Source organism: Andrographis paniculata, unplaced genomic scaffold (genome assembly GCF_009805555.1).
Source record: "Andrographis paniculata isolate CXL003 unplaced genomic scaffold, ASM980555v1 Contig30END, whole genome shotgun sequence".
In the NCBI taxonomy this organism is placed as follows: domain Eukaryota; kingdom Viridiplantae; phylum Streptophyta; class Magnoliopsida; order Lamiales; family Acanthaceae; genus Andrographis; species Andrographis paniculata.
Window position 1 is genome coordinate 2,506,951 of NW_026137563.1, and position 19,737 is coordinate 2,526,687.

Below are 19,737 nucleotides of genomic sequence, written 5' to 3' on the forward strand. Positions count from 1 at the left end.
GAGGAAGTCTGGGCTATCATATCATCAGAGTGCTTTTTTCCTGCTTTAAAAGTTATAAGCGCGTGGGCTTCACCGACGGCTAGTAGAGTGGACAGCGTAGCAATGGCATTTCTCATTTCTCGTTCCAAGTGAATCTGCACCGTACGGTCCTCACATGGCTGTCAATCCAAAGGCGGACGTTTAACCAAAACGGGAACTAAGTGACTTGCGCCACGCGGCTCAATTCCTGCTGTCCGAATTTCTATTTTCAATCATCATCCAATGTATGTATGTATCTGTATGAATGAACTCACTCGTGCATGATCCGTAGCTGTTTGTTGGTCCTGATTAATTTATCTAACACAACGAAATGAAATTAATCATACGTATGAAATGATTGAATTATAGGAATATGTTTCGCGACGCGTGGCTTAATCCGAGGTTGTCTGAGCCCTGCGATGGATTGGCTACGCGTGTAGCCGAGCATGGACCGTGGGGCCCAGCAAGAAAATCCTTTGACAATTGTGGGCAGTTGAAAGACCGTTGATCAGGAAAGAATTTGGCCTCCACCAAATATTTCTGTAACAAGTAAAAATATACATACAATTAGGTTAGGGTATCTATAATGTCTTCTCGATCTTCATCTTCTCTCATATTAATATCCTTAATAACGTTGTTACGCATTTAAAAATAAATAAATAAAATAAAATAAATAAATCGATGGTTGTATCTATATAAACCAGCAATATGGAGAAGAACAGCTCCCATCGACGTTTTCCCTACAAAATCTCCCCTTGGTTCATTGCAAAGCCATTTCTTGAAAATTTTCAATTTCTATCTTCTATTACTGTAACTCGGGATCCAATCCAAATCAATCGTTTTTACAACAATGTTCTCGGAAACAGGCAACATTATCCACCCGGATCCCAACGGCTCGTCGTCGTCGAGCTCCATGGACGCCGACGACACGCGCAACACCAGCTTCTCCTCGTACGACCCGAATCGCCTGAGCGGCGACTGCTCCCCGATGATGATGTCGCCGTGGAACCAGCCGGCGGCGCCGTGCTCCGATTCGACAAAATCCATGTTCCAGAGCCAGGCCCAGGACAGCCTGATCGGATCCATCGTCCGGGAAGAAGGCCACATATATTCCCTGGCCGCCAGGGACAGCATTCTCTACACGGGCTCCGACAGCAAGAACATCCGCGTCTGGAAGAAAATGCAGGAGTTCTCCGCCTTCAAGTCCAACAGCGGCCTCGTCAAGGCCATCATCATCTCCGGCAACAAGATCTTCACCGGCCACCAGGACGGCAAGATTCGTGTCTGGAAGGTCAGCAGCAAAGATCCCAGCGTCCACCTCCGAGTCGGCAACATGCCCACTTTCTTCGACATTTTCAAAGCTTCCATGAAGCCCAGCAACTTCGTCGAGGTAAAGCGCAACCGCACCGCCGTCTGGATCAAGCACGCCGACGCCATTTCCTGCCTCAGCATCAACGAGGACAACAGGCTTCTCTACTCCGCCTCCTGGGACAAGACTTTTAAAGTCTGGAAGCTCGACAGCTCCAAATGCGTCGAGTCCGTCAAGGCGCACGACGACGCCGTCAACTCCGTCGTCGCCGGCGCCAACGGAATGGTCTACACAGCGTCCGCCGACGGGACCGTCAAGGCCTGGAAGAGGGAGAACAAGGGAAAGAGCGTGAAGCATACATTGAAGCGGACGTTGCTCAGCCAGGAGGTCGCCGTCACGGCGTTGGCGGTCAACAGTTCCGGCACCATGGTCTACTCCGGCTCGTCCGACGGGCTCGTCAACTTCTGGGAGGTGGAGAAGGAGCTCTCCCACGGCGGCATCATGAGGGGCCACAAGCTGGCGGTGCTCTGCCTCGCGGCCGCCGGAAACATGGTGTTCAGCGGCTCCGCCGATAAGACAATATGCATCTGGAGAAGAGATCACGGCGCAGCCCACACTTGCATTTCTGTCCTGACAGGGCACACCGGACCCGTCAAGTGCCTCGCGGTGGAGGAGGACAAATCCGCCGGCGACGGCGACACAAAGTGGGTGGTTTACAGCGGGAGTCTTGATAAATCAGTGAAGGTCTGGAGCGTGTCGGAAATGGCATCGCCGCTGTAGATCCATTGCAACGATGGGCTAGACACATTTTGTTATTTAGGATAACAGATAACTAGCGTTAAGCAGATCCTGCATCGACTTTTGTTAATATTAATTAAGCAATCGCAACTTTGGGAATCTGTCATTTCGGGCCAATTAGTTAAGTTTTTAGATCATTCAAATTTGCAACAAGGAGCCATAACACAGAGAAAAGAGTTTCCAGAAGCAATCTTAACCTCAACACACAAAATTAAGGCATAAAGAAGAGAGTTGCTAAGTTCTCAGTAAGAGAGCCTGCGGGAGTGTCGGCTTCTCGATTCATCCAAGTCCGATCCAACGAGGGCTACTGGATTTCCCCCTTCTAGCATTTTCACAACCTGTGTACCAAGAATACAGATACAATAAGCGGACAAGTAACTACATCAACGAGGTGTTCCAGTAAGAATGCACAGATTCTGAGACGAAAGACGAGTTAGTTTTAGAACCTTTGACATGGGGGGTCTCAGGTCAGGATCTTCTTGCAAACACAATGAAGCAGCGTATCCCATAGCATGAAGCTCGTAGGGTAAGCCTTTAGGTTGGTAGGAGGCCAAGCGGGGGTCTAATAGTTGGTGCTTATAAGCTAAGATAGGTGTTACGTACGAAATTTAGAATTAGGTTAAAAGCCCAAGGTAAAACGAGGAATGGGCCTGGCAATAGGGTTGATTGAACTGGCTGAAGGACACCGTGAGGAAATCAAGGAAAATAAATTTATTTATTTATTTCTAAGAAAATTCAGGACGGAAGGTCTTCAGGTCGAGAGGTCCGCAAGACGGAAAGACCTCAAGTCGGAAGGTCTTCAGGTCGGGAGGCCCTCAAGATGAAAGACCTCAAGTCGGATGGTCTTCAGGTCGGGAGGTCCGCAAGACGGAAAGACCTCAAGTCGGAAGGTCTTCAGGTCGAGAGGTCCGCAAGACGGAAAGACCTCAAGTCGGAAGGTCTTCAGGTCGGGAGGCCCTCAAGATGAAAGACCTCAAGTCGGACGGTCTTCAGGTCGGGAGATCCGCAAGACGGAAAGACCTCAAGTCGGAAGGTCTTCCGGTCGGGAGGTCCGCAAGACGGAAAGACCTCAAGTCGGAAGGTTTTCAGGTCGGGAGGTCCGCAAGACGGAAAGACGATGAGTCGGAAGGTTTTCAAGTCGGGAGGTCCTCGAGACGGAAAGTCGTTGAGATGGGATATCCGCAGGTCGGGTAAACTGTAGGTCGGATAGAAGGAGGAGTCGGACAAACACGGAGGCCTTTGATCAAAGACTGGGGGCGGTTGATATGGAGGTCGGCCCAAGTGGGGTCGGGCGAAGAAGTAGGTCGGACGAAGGACGAAGTCGGGCCAAAAGAGCGGAAGGTCTGTGGTCGGCTCAAGGAGTGAAATATAGGGAATTTTGGTCTGCTGGGGACACGTGTCAGCATAAGAAAGGTTGGAAGACGGTTGAGAAGGAGACGTTGTAACCGTTCGGGTGACGGTTTTCAGTACGGTTTCCCAGGGAATATTTAAGGATTTAGATCATCATTTGGCAAGGTATCTTCAATCAACTTCAACAAAGCAAAGTCAGATTTGGGGATCACCACTTTAAATTTCAGTCTTTTATTTTCCAGTTTATTTTCTGTACCATACAGTGTTTAGAGATTCCTAATCTCAGGCACTAAATAATCAAGTTTAAGGATATTTTCTATATCTTTGAATTTTACTTTATTTTTGTTGAAAAAATACATCAACAAATTGGCGACCACAGTGGGAGCAAGACAAAATTGCTCATTCCAATTCCGGCGATAATTTCATACGTCTTAGATCCGGCCGAATCATCGGAAGGGTCCATATGGCAGGGTCACAACCGCAAGCATCTTCGACACCGGTGGGAGAATCCGTTCCACCACCCATTGTGCCAAATGCCGGGGAAATCCCACAACCACCAACTGATTGGTGGTCTTATGTTCAACAAATGAACAACCAGCATACCTTGGTTATGCAGAATATGTTGCGTGAGCAACAAACGAACATGTTGCGTGAGCAACAGAGTCAGTTGCAGAACATGATAGATCAAGCATTGTCAAGGGTTAGTCTTCAACCCACTCAAACGCCACCAGGAGTGTCACCGTCCAGACCACAGGCAAATTTCGCAGGGCCATCATTCGTGGATAGTACATTCCCAAGTGCCACAAATCCCAACCGAATGGATCGGGGAAAAACTCCTTTGACTTTTCCCAACAATGTTCCACTGGGACCAAGGGTTACCAGTTCGCAGCCGAACAATACAAGGGAGGACAGGCCTGAAGGATATATACATGATCCGATTCATATTCCTGTGCAGGATCCGTTCCAGGTTCCTGATCATCAACGCTTTCATGTAGATCCTGATGAGATTGCACATATATTAAGGGATCAGTATGGATTAACTCCTCAGATGGCTAACCGCCCTGCATATCAAAGACCTTTCCCAGAAAGGATCATTCATGAACACCCTCTCCCAAGGAATTTTCGACCACCCGACTTTCATGCATTCTCAGGGGAGGACGGATCTTCCACCATAGAACATGTTGGTCGGTTCACAGCACAATTAGGAGAGGTTGGCAATAACCCTTTTTATAAGTTACAGCTGTTTGGTTTGTCTCTTACCAGAACGGCGTTTTCATGGTTTGTAAGTCTACCTCCTGGACAAATTCAGACATGGGAAGGATTGGAGATGGCATTTCACGCTAGATTCTTTAATCCTTTACCAGTTGTTTCTTTAACTGATTTACTTGAATTGAGACAGTATCCAGAAGAAACTGCTTCACAGTTTATAGAAAGGGTGCGATTGATGAAGGGACGATGTCCTACGGTAATCAGTGAGAAAGAGATGACCAATTTAGTGGTCCGGAATATGCATAATCGTTTAAGAAAGGCACTCACTGCCCTGGATGTTGAGGATTTGGCAAATCTTGCATCCAAGGCAGGACGTCTAGAGTCTTTGTTCAGAGAGGAAGATCAGCATAACAGGCGTAATAGAGGCCAACATATGGCGAGTATGGGAACAGAAACATGCGACTTTGATTTTAATCAGTCAGAAGAGATGGCAGCCGAAATCCTTTCTGGAAAACCGTATGTATGTCCTAAATTGAAGCCAGTACCAGGATCTGAAGGAAAGGAGCAACCGACCTTTGATAGTTCGAAAGCTGATGAAATCTTTGATATCCTACTGACTGATGGGCAGATCCGTATTCCAAAGGGCCAAAGACTTGCCACTAAAGAAGAAATCAAAGGGAGACCATATTGTAAGTGGCATAATTCTTTCACACACACTACAAGTCAGTGTACTCATTTTAGGAAGGAAATTCAAAAAGCCATCAAGACAGGTCGGCTCAAATACATCACTTTAGGTGTAGACCAGCAACCATTTCCGAAAGTAACAACTGCAATGGTTGACATCCAACCAAGTTCGAAAACAAGGAAAAGTTCGGTCAATAGTGGACAAACAGGGGAGCAAACTCAGGCAAGTCCCGGAAAAAAGAAAGGGAATCAGCCAAATAGCAGCCGACCGGAAGAACGACTCAAGGTTGTTGAAAGGCCAGTCGCTGAAAAATGGGACCGTCCAGACGGTTCTTTTAACGTGGAAGTGAAGGAAAAGGTTTTAGTGAGAGACCACCCGACCAGAAAAACGGGTTCAGTCGGGAACGATTGGGCTCGAAATAAAAAGCCTTTACCCGTTGATATAGATCCTCGTTTCCCAGGTATGAATCGTACACAGATTCGCAATGCCAAACGCAGGTATGCTGCAAAGTATGGGAAACGAGTTCCTGCAGTGCAACAAAGAACCGACGAACAAAATGCGGCCGACCACTTGACAGGAGATCAGTCCATTAGAGTCTTTACAGAACAAACGACCGACGAGCAGGGAGCGGCCATTCAGTCTCCAATAAGTCGGTCCAGTCGGGTCTGGTCAGGAAAGCAACCGAAGGACGGATTAGGAGCTTCCGACTATACCAAAAGAAGTTCGTCGGGACAGGGGAAAGGTAAAGGAATGGCAGATGAAATAATTAAAGGTTTTAGATGCCAACATTGTGAACGGATCAACATCAATCCATCTCTGGAAGAATTTCGTATTGAATCCTTGACGGTTCAATCTCGAAATGAGACGAAGGAAGAAGTGGTGCCTACAGAGGAAAATTCAAGATCTGTTAAATCTCGTCTGGGACCACGAATCCCTTGTCGAATGACAGAGGTTAACCAGATGAGTGATGAACCGACGTGGGCGAGTCTGGTAGATGATACTATGGACGAACCTTTATGGGCATTCTTGGCAGATGGCGAATTAGAGGAAACAGAGTGGGCAAAGATTACAGATTCTGAGCCTCAGTCGGAAGCACCTTCAATTGTGTTTCCTCCTATTCCAGAGGGTGCGAACTCCCATTTGAAACCCCTGTATGTTAATGCTCACATTTGTGGGAAACCAATCACAAAGGTTTTCGTGGATAATGGAGCAGTCTTTAATGTTATGCCATTGAAGACTCTCAAGAAGCTAGGGAAAGGAATTCATGATCTGTCCCCTGTGGAATTCGAAATGACAAGTTTTACAGGGCAGCCGACCAAGCCTGAAGGTATGATGGTTGCCACAATTGAGGTCGGACCAAAGAAAATTTCCACTGTTTTCTTTATTGTGGACGCAGATACTACATACTCTCTTTTGCTGGGACGAGATTGGATTCATGCCTCTCAATGTGTGCCATCAACCTTGCACCAACAGTTAATGTTCTGGGAAGGAAATCAGGTCTTTAAAATGGAAGCGAATGACAACCCATTCGACGTAACAGAACAAGTGGAAGAGTCAGTGTTTTATTCTAGTCATTTGGCTCCGATGTCTCAGTTGTATATGGCCAGGGAATACCCAAACAAGGGTTATAAAGTCACTGGCCAGAACTCGATGTTCTATTAAAAGAACACCTTTATTGTATGGCTCATGATAAAGCCACACCCATTTCTGTATAAGTTGTTTGTTATGGAAGATACAACTTTAGAAGTATGTAGTTCTCTTATTAATAAGTTCTATTTAAAACAGTTATTACATAAAGTAGAAAATAATAAAGAGATTCTGGATGTTCACCTCCAAGAAGATGAACAATTTCGTTGGCCCGACTTATTAGAAAAAACAGAACCAACAGCTTCATCACAAGACCCGTTATTGGAGTTTAATTTAGGAACCGAATTGGTTCCAAAAGTGATCAGGTTAAGTGGTTATTTGTCTAAAGAGCAACAAACAATGATGCTTGAAGTTATTAGAAACAACATTGATTGTTTAGCGTGGGATTATTCAGAGATGCCTGGTTTGACAAGAAGTCTAATAGAGCATCGATTGCCCATCAAAGAAGGTTGTAAACCTTACAAACAACCTCCAAGGCGAATGAGTCCAGATCTGATGCCTCAAATCAAGGAAGAAATCCAAAAACTTCTCAAAGTGGGTTTCATTCAACCTTGCCGTTATGCGGAGTGGCTGGCTAATATTGTGCCAGTGGTCAAGAAAAATGGTAAGATAAGGATATGCATCGACTTCAGGGATTTGAATCTAGCTACCCCTAAGGACGAATACGTGATGCCTATGGCCGACATGCTGATAGATGCAGCAGCAGGGCATAAAATCCTTAGTCTGATGGATGGCTATGCAGGTTATAACCAAATATTCTTGGCAGAAGAAGACATTCCTAAGACAGCATTCAGATGCCCAGGGGCTTTGGGTATTTATGAATGGACAGTCATGCCATTCGGGTTAAAGAATGCAGGGGCAACTTACCAAAGAGCCATGAATTCAATCTTTCATGATTTAATTGGCAGATCTATGGAAGTGTATATTGATGATGTTATAGTTAAATCTGCCAGTTTTGACGAACATTTGAGAGATCTTGAAGAGGCATTTGAAAGAATGAAGAAGTACAAGTTGAAGATGAATCCAACCAAATGTGCTTTTGGAATATCAGCCGGGAGCTTTCTAGGATTTTTAGTTCATGAGAGAGGAATTGAAATTGATGCCAACAAGGCTAAAGCCATTCTTGATAGTCGGCCACCCAAGACGGTTACAGAAATCCAATGTCTGTTGGGTAAGGTGAATTATTTGAGGCGTTTCATTTCTAATGCTGCTGGCAAGGTCAGACCCATTACTAAATTGTTGAAAGCTGGAAAAATGGCCTTTGAATGGGGTCCCGACCAACAAACGGCTTTAGATGCTATCAAGCAGGCATTGGTTCACCCTCCAGTCTTGATGCCTCCCAAACAAGGTCGGCCACTCAAACTTTATTTGGCAAATACATATGAAGTGGTTAGTTGTTTATTGGCGCAGGATGGTGATGACGGGAAGGAAAGGGCAATTTACTATCTCAGTAAAACCCTTACAGGACCAGAACTGAATTACACTATCCCAGAAAAAATGTGTTATTCATTGGTCTTCGCTTGCACTAAACTCGAGCATTATTTGCTGCCCAGAAGAGTTGAGGTCATATCAAAGGTGGATCTCATCAAATTGATTTTACAGAGACCTACTATGAAGGGCAGACTCATGAAATGGGCCATCAAATTGGCTCCTTTCGATCTTCACCATTCCCCTCTGAGGGCAATTAAGGGACAAGCAGTAGCCGACTTCTTGGCAGAATTCTCACAAGTCGGGTATTCTCTTTGTGATAGTGTCCGACCATTTAGTTGTGCATCATATCTGGATAATCTACAGGTCGGATGTGTGCCTTATATAAGTACCAGAACATGGTTGATGTTCTTTGATGGTTCTACCTCTGGAAACAAATCGGGGGCAGGGGTCTTTTTGCAAGGACCTGATGGTCAAAAGATCAACTTACAACTACGATTGGAATCCATGACCCATAATTCGGCAGAATATGAAGCTTTAATTTTGGGTTTGGAGGCTTTAATTGCCAGGAAGGTCCAGTCTGTAATCATAAGGGGGGATTCTCAATTAGTAGTCAACCAGGTAAACAATCAATATGTGTGCAATTACCCTCATCTTCGCAGATATAGGGACATTGTGAGTCGGTTACTGACAAAAATCTCAGAAGTAATAATTGAGTTCATTCCGAGGGAAGAAAACCAACGTGCTGATGAATTGGCTCAAAGGGCATGTAAAGGAATTCTGGAGGATATGTGGTCGGAGGTCAAGTCGGGCATAGAAGGAAAGACAGACCCGATCTGCAAAGTTACGGTCGGGCAAGAGGATATTGGACAGGAGCCCGACTGCGAAGTTACGGTCGGGCAAGAGGATATCGGTCAGGAGTCCGACTGCGAGGTTACGGTCGGGCAAGAGGATATTGGACAGGAGCCCGACTGCGAAGTTATGATCGGGCAGGAGAGTGTCGGACAGGAGCCCGACTGCGAGCCTGTCGGGCAGGAGACGGTCGGTCAGGAGCCCGATTGCGAAGTTTTTATCGGACAGAAGTCCGATGGCGAAACAGTGTCCGATTGGAGAACGGAGCTTATCCTGTATTTACAGAATCCTGGTGCGAGTGTTTCAATTGCGATACGATTGAAGGCTTTACGTTTTCAATTGATAAATGGAATTTTGTACAAGAGATCATTTGAAGGTTTACTTTTGAAATGCTTGGGATCTGAAGAAGCTCTAGAAGTGATGACAGAAGTACATGGTGGGATATGTGGAGCTCATCGGGCAGGTCTCAATATGAGATGGGCCATTCATCGCTTGGGTTTTTTCTGGCCTAAGATTTTTGAGGATTGCATACAATTTGCAAAAGGCTGCCAGGAATGTCAGAGACATGGAAACTTAAATCATTTGCCAGTAACCGAATTACAATTCTTGGCAAAACCATGGCCTTTTAAATCGTGGGCTATGGATATTATTGGTAAGATACATCCTGCTTCATCGAAACATCACTGTTTCATATTGGTCGCGACTGATTACTTTACCAAATGGGTGGAAGCGGTTGCTTTGAAAAATGTGGATCAGAAAGAAGTGATAGACTTCGTTTTGCACCAAATTATTTACAGATATGGTATCCCTCAGTCTATAACAACCGACCAAGGCTTGGTCTTTACAGGGGAAAGGTTCTCTAATTTCTTGGCAGAATTCGGTGTTCGGTTACATCATTCTTCACCTTATTATCCCCAAGCCAATGGACAGGCGGAAGCAGCAAATAAGATTATCATTGGGATTATAAAGAAGATGATTGAAGGGAACCCAAGAAAGTGGCATTTGTTATTGTCTCAGGCTTTATGGGCACATAGAAATACCAGAAATACGGCCACAGGGTTCTCACCGTACCAACTTACGTTTGGCCAAGATGCTGTTTTACCAGCCGAAATTCGAGTATCATCCGGCCGAACAGAATTTACTGATAGTGATCTTACAAAGGAATACCAACAACTTATGTTGCAGCAGTTAGAAGATTTGGATGTTAACCGTCTCCATGCAATAGATCGAAGTGTGAAACAGAGTGAAATCAGAGCAAGGAGTTACGGAAAGAAAGTTCTTCACAGGACATTCCAAAAAGGAGACCTAGTCTGGAAGACCATTCTTCCTACATATAAGAAAACTGATCAATTGGGAAAGTGGTCACCGAATTGGGAAGGACCATACATTGTTCAAAAAGATATTGGAAATGGCGTGTTCATTATTGTAAATCATGAAGGTAGAAGAGTACATGATTGTATTAATGCTAAATATCTGAAGAGGTATTATCCTGCCTTTTCAGATAACAAAACTGCCTGAAACAAAATATTATTCAGAACCCATTTATGGGGTTTGAACCTATTTAAAGGTTCATTTAGTCATCGTGTATTTGTGGGAAGTTTTCTGCCTCTGAATCAGACTTTTCATCCCAGTGAGTGGATATTAGCTCTGGTTCTTCTTCAATAAGATCTTCCAAATCTGGTCGGTACCTTTCCCATTGGCTTTGCAGTTCATCTAAATCTTGATGGGTACGTGCTTGCATGTCTGTTAGGGCTTGATGTTCACGATCAACGATGGTCCGCAATCTTGAAAAGACTTTTCGTTGATTGGAAAATATGTTATCCCAGCCAAGATCTGGAAGTATGGTTGCTGCGTGATTTTCGATCATTTCCATGTGATGATGAAGATCAGGAATGCGGCTAAGGATGTCATGAAGAGGTTCATACCCCTCAATGACTTTTTCCATCAGGCGGATGACGCGATGAATGGTTCTTCTTCCTCGTTGGGAGAATCGGAATTTGAAGTCTAGTTGCTTGAGTATATATAACAAGTCTTCTGCATGGCCTCCAATAGGGTGATTACCTACAAAGAAGGGTTGAAGAACACCCTCCCAGTTGCTTGATGGAACATGAGGTCGGTCATTCGCCATGTTTGTTCACACTTTCAGTGTTTTGATTTTTAAAATATGCCTGGGAATATGTTTCTTAAAATGTGAGAAACAGTGTGCTTTTAAAGAAGGAGTTTGGTTCGTTTCCTATAAAGCTGGGAATTGAAAGGTGATCCTTGTTTTGAGAGAAGAAAGAAAAAATGGATTACTAAGTCAGTTGTTGTTACAAAGGGGGAAATTTTACAACAGTGCCCCTAGGGCAGTTTTTATCTGTGTCCATTTGTTTTCATCCCTGGATAGCCTTCTGGTATTGGCAGCCGTCTGATATCTTCTGATGAATTGGGATCGGGCTTGGGTTTTCAGCTCTTGATCCAATTTAGCCTCATTTTTGGTATACTTCTCAAGCAGATGCTGTTCATTGGTAATTTGCTTATCCAGGGTAGACTGTTCTTTCCTCAGCTCCCGCAATTCTGCCTCCTTTTTCTGAATGGCATCATCAACCAGAGCTTTCGTGCTAAGGAGACCACCCAGTCTTCCAGTAGTATGCTGAAGGGATTCTCGAGTCTTGGCCAAAGTATTCTCCAGCGTTGTTTGATCGAAGTCGGGCTGGGGGGTTTCGGCTGACAGAAGGCCAATGACTACCACTTCAGTCTTGAGCTCTGTAAGTCTTTCCATCAGCCGATGCAGAATGGGGACGGCTGGTGATTCCGTTGGAGTGTAAAAAAGAAGGCCACCAACCGTCTGAATGAGTTTGTCCAATAAGTCGGACCTTAGTTCGGACAGGGGATGGTTAATGGCCTCAGTGAACACAGTCTGGGCCTCCGCTGGAACCGGAACAGTCGATAGGACGGCTAAGTCCGAAGGCCCCTGCAAGTCCTACAATGTCAATAAATATTCCAAGGGGGTTGCAAATTTGTTCAAAGAAGATATGTGATACCTCTGGGCGGACTGTTGTCAGTGAGGGGGGTAGCAATGAGGTCGGTCGAGCTGGGCAGACAGCTGGTATAACAGCAGCCGACTCGTCGGCTGCTGCGAATGGTCGCTGAGGTGCCGACCTGGGTCCCTATGGAAAGTAGTATTGGAAACAGTTAGTGTTTTTCGAAAGAAAAGTTATGACCTGGATTGGTTTAATCTTACCAAATTAACAGAAGTCTCCGAGTCGGATGAAGACATTTCTTCCATTTCTGGAGGTTGGGCTGCCACAGGTGGTTCTTCTGCCTGCCATTCGATGGCTAGGGGGGGCGCCGCTGCTGGTAGGGCGGCTACAGGTTGGACGGCTACATCTAGAGCCACTGCAGCCAGGATCTCTGGGGCACCTTCGATTTCGGGATCAGCAGCATCAGGGATGTCGTTTTGAGGGTCAGCTTCGGCGAGGGCGGCTGGTTCTTCCTTTGACATAGATGAGTCTGATGCCATGTATGGCGGCCGACCCATCTGGGAAGTAGTCCCCTCGCTGTCAGAAGAGACCCCTGCTGCTGATGGGATGGGTGAAGGTGTCTGTGGAAAAATCATGAAGATGTTTGTTGTTAAATATATTAAGGTTGCTCATCCGAATCCTAAGTCTTGCTGATAAAGGAACTTACTGGTTCTGTAGGCACTGTTGGTAAAGATTGTTTCCTGGTCGGGGGCCTGGCCCGACCACTCCTCGGTACGGGAGGAGGGGTTTGCCTCCGCGTCGGGTCCTCCGCCCGACTGCTCATTGGCAAATTGGTCTGGACCAAAGGCCCGATTGAATGGTCGGTTGGTGCTGGCGTCGGTTGCTTGGTCGGTGTCACCAAGGTCGGTTCTGGGGAATGAAATGAGTGAAATCAAAGTTATGATATAGTGAATTGGTTCACGGTGTTAAGAAACATTACCAATTCGGGGTCGGGTCCTTGCTGACGTCCTAGTTATTCCAAGGTCTGCTAGTGTTTGCTGGTCGGTCTCCGAGGTCGGGGGTGTTTGCAGCTGGGAAATTTTTCTTTTGCGCGTGGGACCCCCAGATCCGATTCCTGGGGCGGTTGTTTGTTTTTGGGTGTTAGTATGTATCGCCGCCCCTAGAACCAGTCATTGGGGAGGGAGGAGTACGTTCAGCAACCGACCCTCATCAGGGGATATCAGGGACCATACGACCGACCACCATTCATTGAAAGTATCTACAATCTCAGGGTTGGAGCGGAAAGGAATATAAGAATTGGAAATTATATACGTGGTGAGCTGGGAGATATAAGAAGGGATTGAATTAGGAAGGACTCGTCGGTCGGGACTTTGAAAAATTATTTGGGGACACGCGACGGGTCCAGGGATACCTTGGCAACAGCCGAACTGGCGCGCCATGAATTGAGGTTCATAGTTAAAAGTGTAAAAAGTTTTCTGCCCTTTTTTATCAAGTTTCTTGCTACTAAAAAGAGACCTGGGTTTGAGGGCGACGTCCCAGGCGAAAGGATAGGTGGGATGAGGACAAGGCTCCGGAGTCGGAAGCGGGTTTGGTACTGGAAAGGGCCAAAAATGGTCGGGAGCATAACCCGCATACTTTTTATACATAGAAAATCGAGAGTTACTGCGGGTATCTGTTAAAATGGCAGTTATTATTGGATCGGATGATTGGAGTTTATTGCGTCCTGAGCAGAGTCGGTTGAGGACTAATCCTAAATGTTTTTCAGATGTTGGCATAGTGGGCGGAGATCCTAAGTTAAACGCGTTGGGAAAGTAAAGACGGAACCAAAGTTCTAAAAACCAAAAAGGACCCGACGCGGCAGTGTCTAATTTCCTATTATCGTTATCTGTTAAACGAAGGCTAACCCGGGTGAGTCCTTCAAACAGATTGGCTAAAAATAGGGTACCAAGGGAGAAGAACCGACCTGACGCAATATGAATGGCCAGGTCGAGGTGAGAAGGAAGAACACTTTTGGAAGGAGAAACAATGATGTACCTACAAAGCCAGAACAGAATAAAGGCAGTATGCTCCCGGTCGGTTACAGGAGTCCCTGGAGCCCCTTGCTGGTCGGTTGCGAACTTTGTCCAACCCCATTCCTTCACACCTTGTAAAGACCATCCCGGATGGTCTTCTGATGGCTCCTGCCCATCTAGGGCTCCCATTACAGGGTCTTCACCCACGACTGGGAGATGTGCGATCATGGCCACGTCCATAAGGGTTGGGCCAAAGGGGGCCGAGGGCAAAAGGAAAGTCCCATTTTCCGCATTCCAGAAGGCGGACATGGCCAACAACACCTTCTCATGCAGGTTGATAGGCATGGTAGACAGTAGTATTGCTTGGTCGATCTTTTGGGATCGCCATTGGGTCTGGAAGTGTTCTGCTACTCGTCGATACCAAGCACGATACAGATCTTTTGGGTCTGTGAGATGGGTCTTGATGCTGTCTCGGATGCGAACTGCTTGGTAGTTGGGATTGTTGATAGCCAAGGCGTTGCGAGATTCCAAAACTTCCCTCATCCGATTTGAATCTTCGGGAGTAGTGCAATATGGACGGATCGTCGGAGTTAGTACTTTCGAGGCTGAAAATGGACCTTCTGGAAGGGTTCCGTCGAAAGGAAGGGCAGGAATGTATTGATTCGCCATAGTTAGAATGTTTTGGAATTGTGATTCACACAGGCTTGTATTGCGAAGAAGGAATAAACCAGGAGTGGTGCAGTAACTGGTGTAGTTGCTAAGGGAGTTTCTCGAGAAGGTAGTGCTTTATGAACTTCCAAACATTTATTGGCGTTTGAAAGTCCCTTGGCGGCGGGCAAGTTGTTACGTACGAAATTTAGAATTAGGTTAAAAGCCCAAGGTAAAACGAGGAATGGGCCTGGCAATAGGGTTGATTGAACTGGCTGAAGGACACCGTGAGGAAATCAAGGAAAATAAATTTATTTATTTATTTCTAAGAAAATTCAGGACGGAAGGTCTTCAGGTCGAGAGGTCCGCAAGACGGAAAGACCTCAAGTCGGAAGGTCTTCAGGTCGGGAGGCCCTCAAGATGAAAGACCTCAAGTCGGATGGTCTTCAGGTCGGGAGGTCCGCAAGACGGAAAGACCTCAAGTCGGAAGGTCTTCAGGTCGAGAGGTCCGCAAGACGGAAAGACCTCAAGTCGGAAGGTCTTCAGGTCGGGAGGCCCTCAAGATGAAAGACCTCAAGTCGGACGGTCTTCAGGTCGGGAGATCCGCAAGACGGAAAGACCTCAAGTCGGAAGGTCTTCCGGTCGGGAGGTCCGCAAGACGGAAAGACCTCAAGTCGGAAGGTTTTCAGGTCGGGAGGTCCGCAAGACGGAAAGACGATGAGTCGGAAGGTTTTCAAGTCGGGAGGTCCTCGAGACGGAAAGTCGTTGAGATGGGATATCCGCAGGTCGGGTAAACTGTAGGTCGGATAGAAGGAGGAGTCGGACAAACACGGAGGCCTTTGATCAAAGACTGGGGGCGGTTGATATGGAGGTCGGCCCAAGTGGGGTCGGGCGAAGAAGTAGGTCGGACGAAGGACGAAGTCGGGCCAAAAGAGCGGAAGGTCTGTGGTCGGCTCAAGGAGTGAAATATAGGGAATTTTGGTCTGCTGGGGACACGTGTCAGCATAAGAAAGGTTGGAAGACGGTTGAGAAGGAGACGTTGTAACCGTTCGGGTGACGGTTTTCAGTACGGTTTCCCAGGGAATATTTAAGGATTTAGATCATCATTTGGCAAGGTATCTTCAATCAACTTCAACAAAGCAAAGTCAAATTTGGGGATCACCACTTTAAATTTCAGTCTTTTATTTTCCAGTTTATTTTCTGTACCATACAGTGTTTAGAGATTCCTAATCTCAGGCACTAAATAATCAAGTTTAAGGATATTTTCTATATCTTTGAATTTTACTTTATTTTTGTTGAAAAAATACATCAACAATAGGTATTGGCTCAGTTGCAGCGAGCCTGTGGATATTATCTCGCAAAAATTGGTGTTCCATGCAGTATTGTAAATCCTGAGCTCTTTGCCCGGTGATTAGCTCCAACAGTACCAAGCCAAATGCGTATGTGTCGACCTTCTCTGTCAGTTTGCCACCATTGAAATATTCAGGTGCAAGATACCTGAGTGTAATAAGAGACACAAATCATACAAATCTTAAGAATTTCGGGGAGTTTCCTTGTCGAAACATACAATAGCTGGACAAAATAAACACAACTATAAGGTTATGAAGGTTTGAGTGCAATGTACCCTGATGTTCCAATGACTTGATCCCTTTCACAGAATTTCCACTCGCTGTGCAGTCTTGCAAGACCAAAATCAGCAACCTGAAAAACACAATGATGGAAGAAAATTTCTTAGAAAACATTTATCTACATATGTTGAATTTCTAGCAAACTTCAGAAAGTAGGGGTTCACCCAGCTTTATAAATAGAACTCGAAAACTTAAAAAAAAAAATATGAAAAAGAAAAAAAGATGCTTCAAGAAACTTATAGAGCCTACCAGAGGTTCAAAATCATGAGTTAGGAGAATGTTATTTGGCCTCAAATTTCGGTGACTTATAGATCCGACTCTGCAGTCTTCATGAAGATATCGCAATCCTCTCGCTGTCCCAATAGCTATCTTCAAACGGGCATGCCAATCCAATGTGGGCATCTCATCTCCTGCAAACGAAGGTTCACTTGGCATATGAACTCAAGGAACCGCAATTGTCGAGCCTAATGTAGTACAGATAGGAAGAGCGACGTTACCGTGCAAATGAAAGTCCAAGGAACCATAACATATGTATTCATAGACCAACAATCTCTTGGTTCCCTCAATGCAAAAACCAATTAGTAACACGACGTTTCTGTGCTGGGCACAGCTCAGTACATGCACTTCTCTGCAGAAATCGGCATCTGTTTGTGGCCCAACAAACTTTAGTTGCTTCACCGCAACAATCAACCCATTCCTCAGAACTCCTTTGTGAACCCAACCAAACAGACCTTCAGCAACAAAATTTGCATCTGAGAAACCAGCAGTAGCTTCTTCTAGGTCTTTGTACTGAAACTGCTTTGGAGGTTTGTCAAATGATGGAGCCGTGGACTGACAGAAGGAGCATAGAGGAGGGGGATTCAATGACGTTTTAATTAAAGAGACAGCTTCACGTATACTAGAGTTGAACGTGTAATCTCCACTATCATCTTCATTGAACTCAAGTCCTCTTATGCCCATATCTGGTATAAAATGATCTGAATTCATTCTGGCAGAAGTAAATGCTATTTTGGTTGTGGAACGTAAACCTTTAACAGCAGCTGGTCCTTTTTCATCAAAACTGTGATTCTGAGCAATCCAGAATACCTTTTGATTCCTGAAAGTTGCTGATTGTGTGGATGCTGAAACATCTATTGCTCTTCCCACAATATGCTGAAATGCATTTTGCGAAGCAAGTGTATTTCTACCTTTATTCAGTCCTTCATAGAGGGGATTCTTTTCGTACACAACATAAATGGAAGCTCCAGTCTCCGGGCTTGAAAGTGAATTTCCTCCAGAAGTTCTTGTGTTTGAAGTACTTGGATCCTCAGGGCTGCTAACTGGGGTGGTGTGTTTCATATTGTTGGTTTGCAATATTCCACAATCTTTAACAGGCGAAGAAGGGGCAGAATAAAAGGGTGTCTGTAGATCATTTGTGCTGGCTAGATTTAGGCGAAGTACTTTTGGATGGGAACCCTTCATGACAACAATGTTGCAATGCAGTTGATCCATGCAATGCTTCAACTCTTGTTTCAATTTCCTGTATTATGGAAATAACAACAATAAGATAGGCAATTTCACATTCACATAGATTCTTAATGAAAAGTTCTTGGAGTTGAGCAGGAAAAGTCTTCCCTTGATAGCATATATTTCAGTTGAAATCAACAAAGTTCATAATATTGGAGTGGTAATATAACAAGAATATCTCTGGTAATCAAACTCAATATTCAATTTCTCATGAGGTCCATGATGGGAATGTTATAAACATATATCAAATTTTATAAACCAGAGACATAAAGAGTCAGGCTATCAGCTATTCAATGTTTTTGAAACCACTGTCAAGAATTAACAAGCATAATTTCCAAGAAAAAACAAAAGAAAGCCTTTAGTGTAATGAAGTCGATATGCTGAACCTATAGACTATAGTCCAAACTTGCTTCTGTGCAAACAAGGCCTTGCCAACAAGAATATGTTTCAAAATTCTGAAAACAAAAGATGTCAAACAAGAGAAAACACGTAAGGTAAAAGTAAAAACATATTTACGTTTATTTACTTGTCCAATACGACCCAGTTGGCTGAGCTGCGTTTTGCTTCAGCCGCAATGACTCCAGCAGAGACTACCGATACAACTTTAATCTGCACTCTAACCTACAATCAACAACTAAGCTTCAGATACAAATATTTTCTGCATGCTCAAATTCACAAGTATGTTTGTCATCCTCCTTTGGAGCAGCCAGAGGCGAAAAGCTATAAAATAAACTGCAGTCACACATGATTTTGAGAGAAAAGAGATATATCATAGCTTTTCCAAGGGTAATGCTGAGCAAGAAATACTGGCAGGCATAACTCGTGGGCATGACCAATTTCCAAACGAAGTTTGTACAGAAGAAATCATCAATCTCAGTACTCAATTGCTACTGAAATTAGGGCTAGAAATTAATACAATACACTCAAACTAGTGTAGACGATAAACTAAGAACCAACTAAGTTAATATATATATTCCAGATGAATAAATAAACTCCATCAAATTCCGTAAATGGTTTGGGAAGATTCAATTATTGAATTGCATTGTTTGCTTATCATTTTGGGTATAATAACTCTAAAACGAGTACATATAATTTCAATTCATCACCTGATGATCCTGAACTTGAAGAACCATTTGCGAACATGACTCCGAGATCTGACAAACTCGATCGGGTAACCGCGTAGGGTCACCGCTCCGGCAGTCCCCTTTCAACCGCGGGAACACCCAGAATCTCCTCCCACCTTGTTTCACACACCAAAACAATTAACCACCGATAAGTTTTCTTTCTACAAACCCTCCTCACCATATAAAATTCCTTCAGAAAACATTTTCTAGAAGTTACCATTTTTTGCTCCGAAAAGGATCGCGAGGAGCGTTACACAGTCCCCGGCCCGGGTCGCGTGGGTGAGTGCCCAAGTCAAACCCGCCTTCGAGATCACTTTCTCTGCTTTCACAGCCACAATCACTCTCTCCGGCATCTCCCCGCACACTGCCCACCGGTGGTTTGGCGGGAAAATTGGATGACGTAAGAAACAGAGCAGCAGCAGAGGCGACGTAGCACGGCAGGGCGGTTTTATGTCACATTGCTTTTATGCATTTGTTTATATTTGTATCGTTTTTATCTTACGCTCCTTTCAAGATCTTAAATAAATCATAAATATATTAAAAAAGACATGATCAATTTT

General features: G+C 44.9%; 3 protein-coding genes across 3 annotated transcripts; 2 read left to right on the forward strand and 1 right to left on the reverse strand.

Annotated features, from left to right (window-relative positions):
- Positions 1–730: 730 nt before the first annotated feature.
- LOC127246674 (protein JINGUBANG-like) lies at positions 731–2,462 on the forward strand. The gene has a single exon (XM_051268179.1). The coding sequence runs from the start codon at positions 869–871 to the stop codon at positions 2,105–2,107; it is 1,239 nt and encodes a 412-aa protein (XP_051124136.1). The 5' UTR covers positions 731–868; the 3' UTR covers positions 2,108–2,462.
- A 3,099-nt stretch (positions 2,463–5,561) lies between these two features.
- Positions 5,562–7,263, forward strand: LOC127246554 (uncharacterized; the record flags this gene model as incomplete). Its single annotated transcript, XM_051267996.1, has 1 exon — positions 5,562–7,263. A coding segment is annotated over one exon (1,470 nt), but the record flags the coding sequence as incomplete, so codon positions are not given.
- An 8,812-nt stretch (positions 7,264–16,075) lies between these two features.
- LOC127246673 (inactive protein kinase SELMODRAFT_444075-like) lies at positions 16,076–19,675 on the reverse strand. The gene is made up of 7 exons (XM_051268178.1): positions 19,395–19,675; positions 19,160–19,293; positions 18,580–18,674; positions 17,045–18,066; positions 16,797–16,957; positions 16,544–16,620; positions 16,076–16,416 (listed from the first exon to the last, which is right to left on the reverse strand). The coding sequence occupies exons 1-7, from the start codon at positions 19,528–19,530 to the stop codon at positions 16,206–16,208; spliced, it is 1,836 nt and encodes a 611-aa protein (XP_051124135.1). The 5' UTR covers positions 19,531–19,675; the 3' UTR covers positions 16,076–16,205.
- Positions 19,676–19,737: the final 62 nt, after the last annotated feature.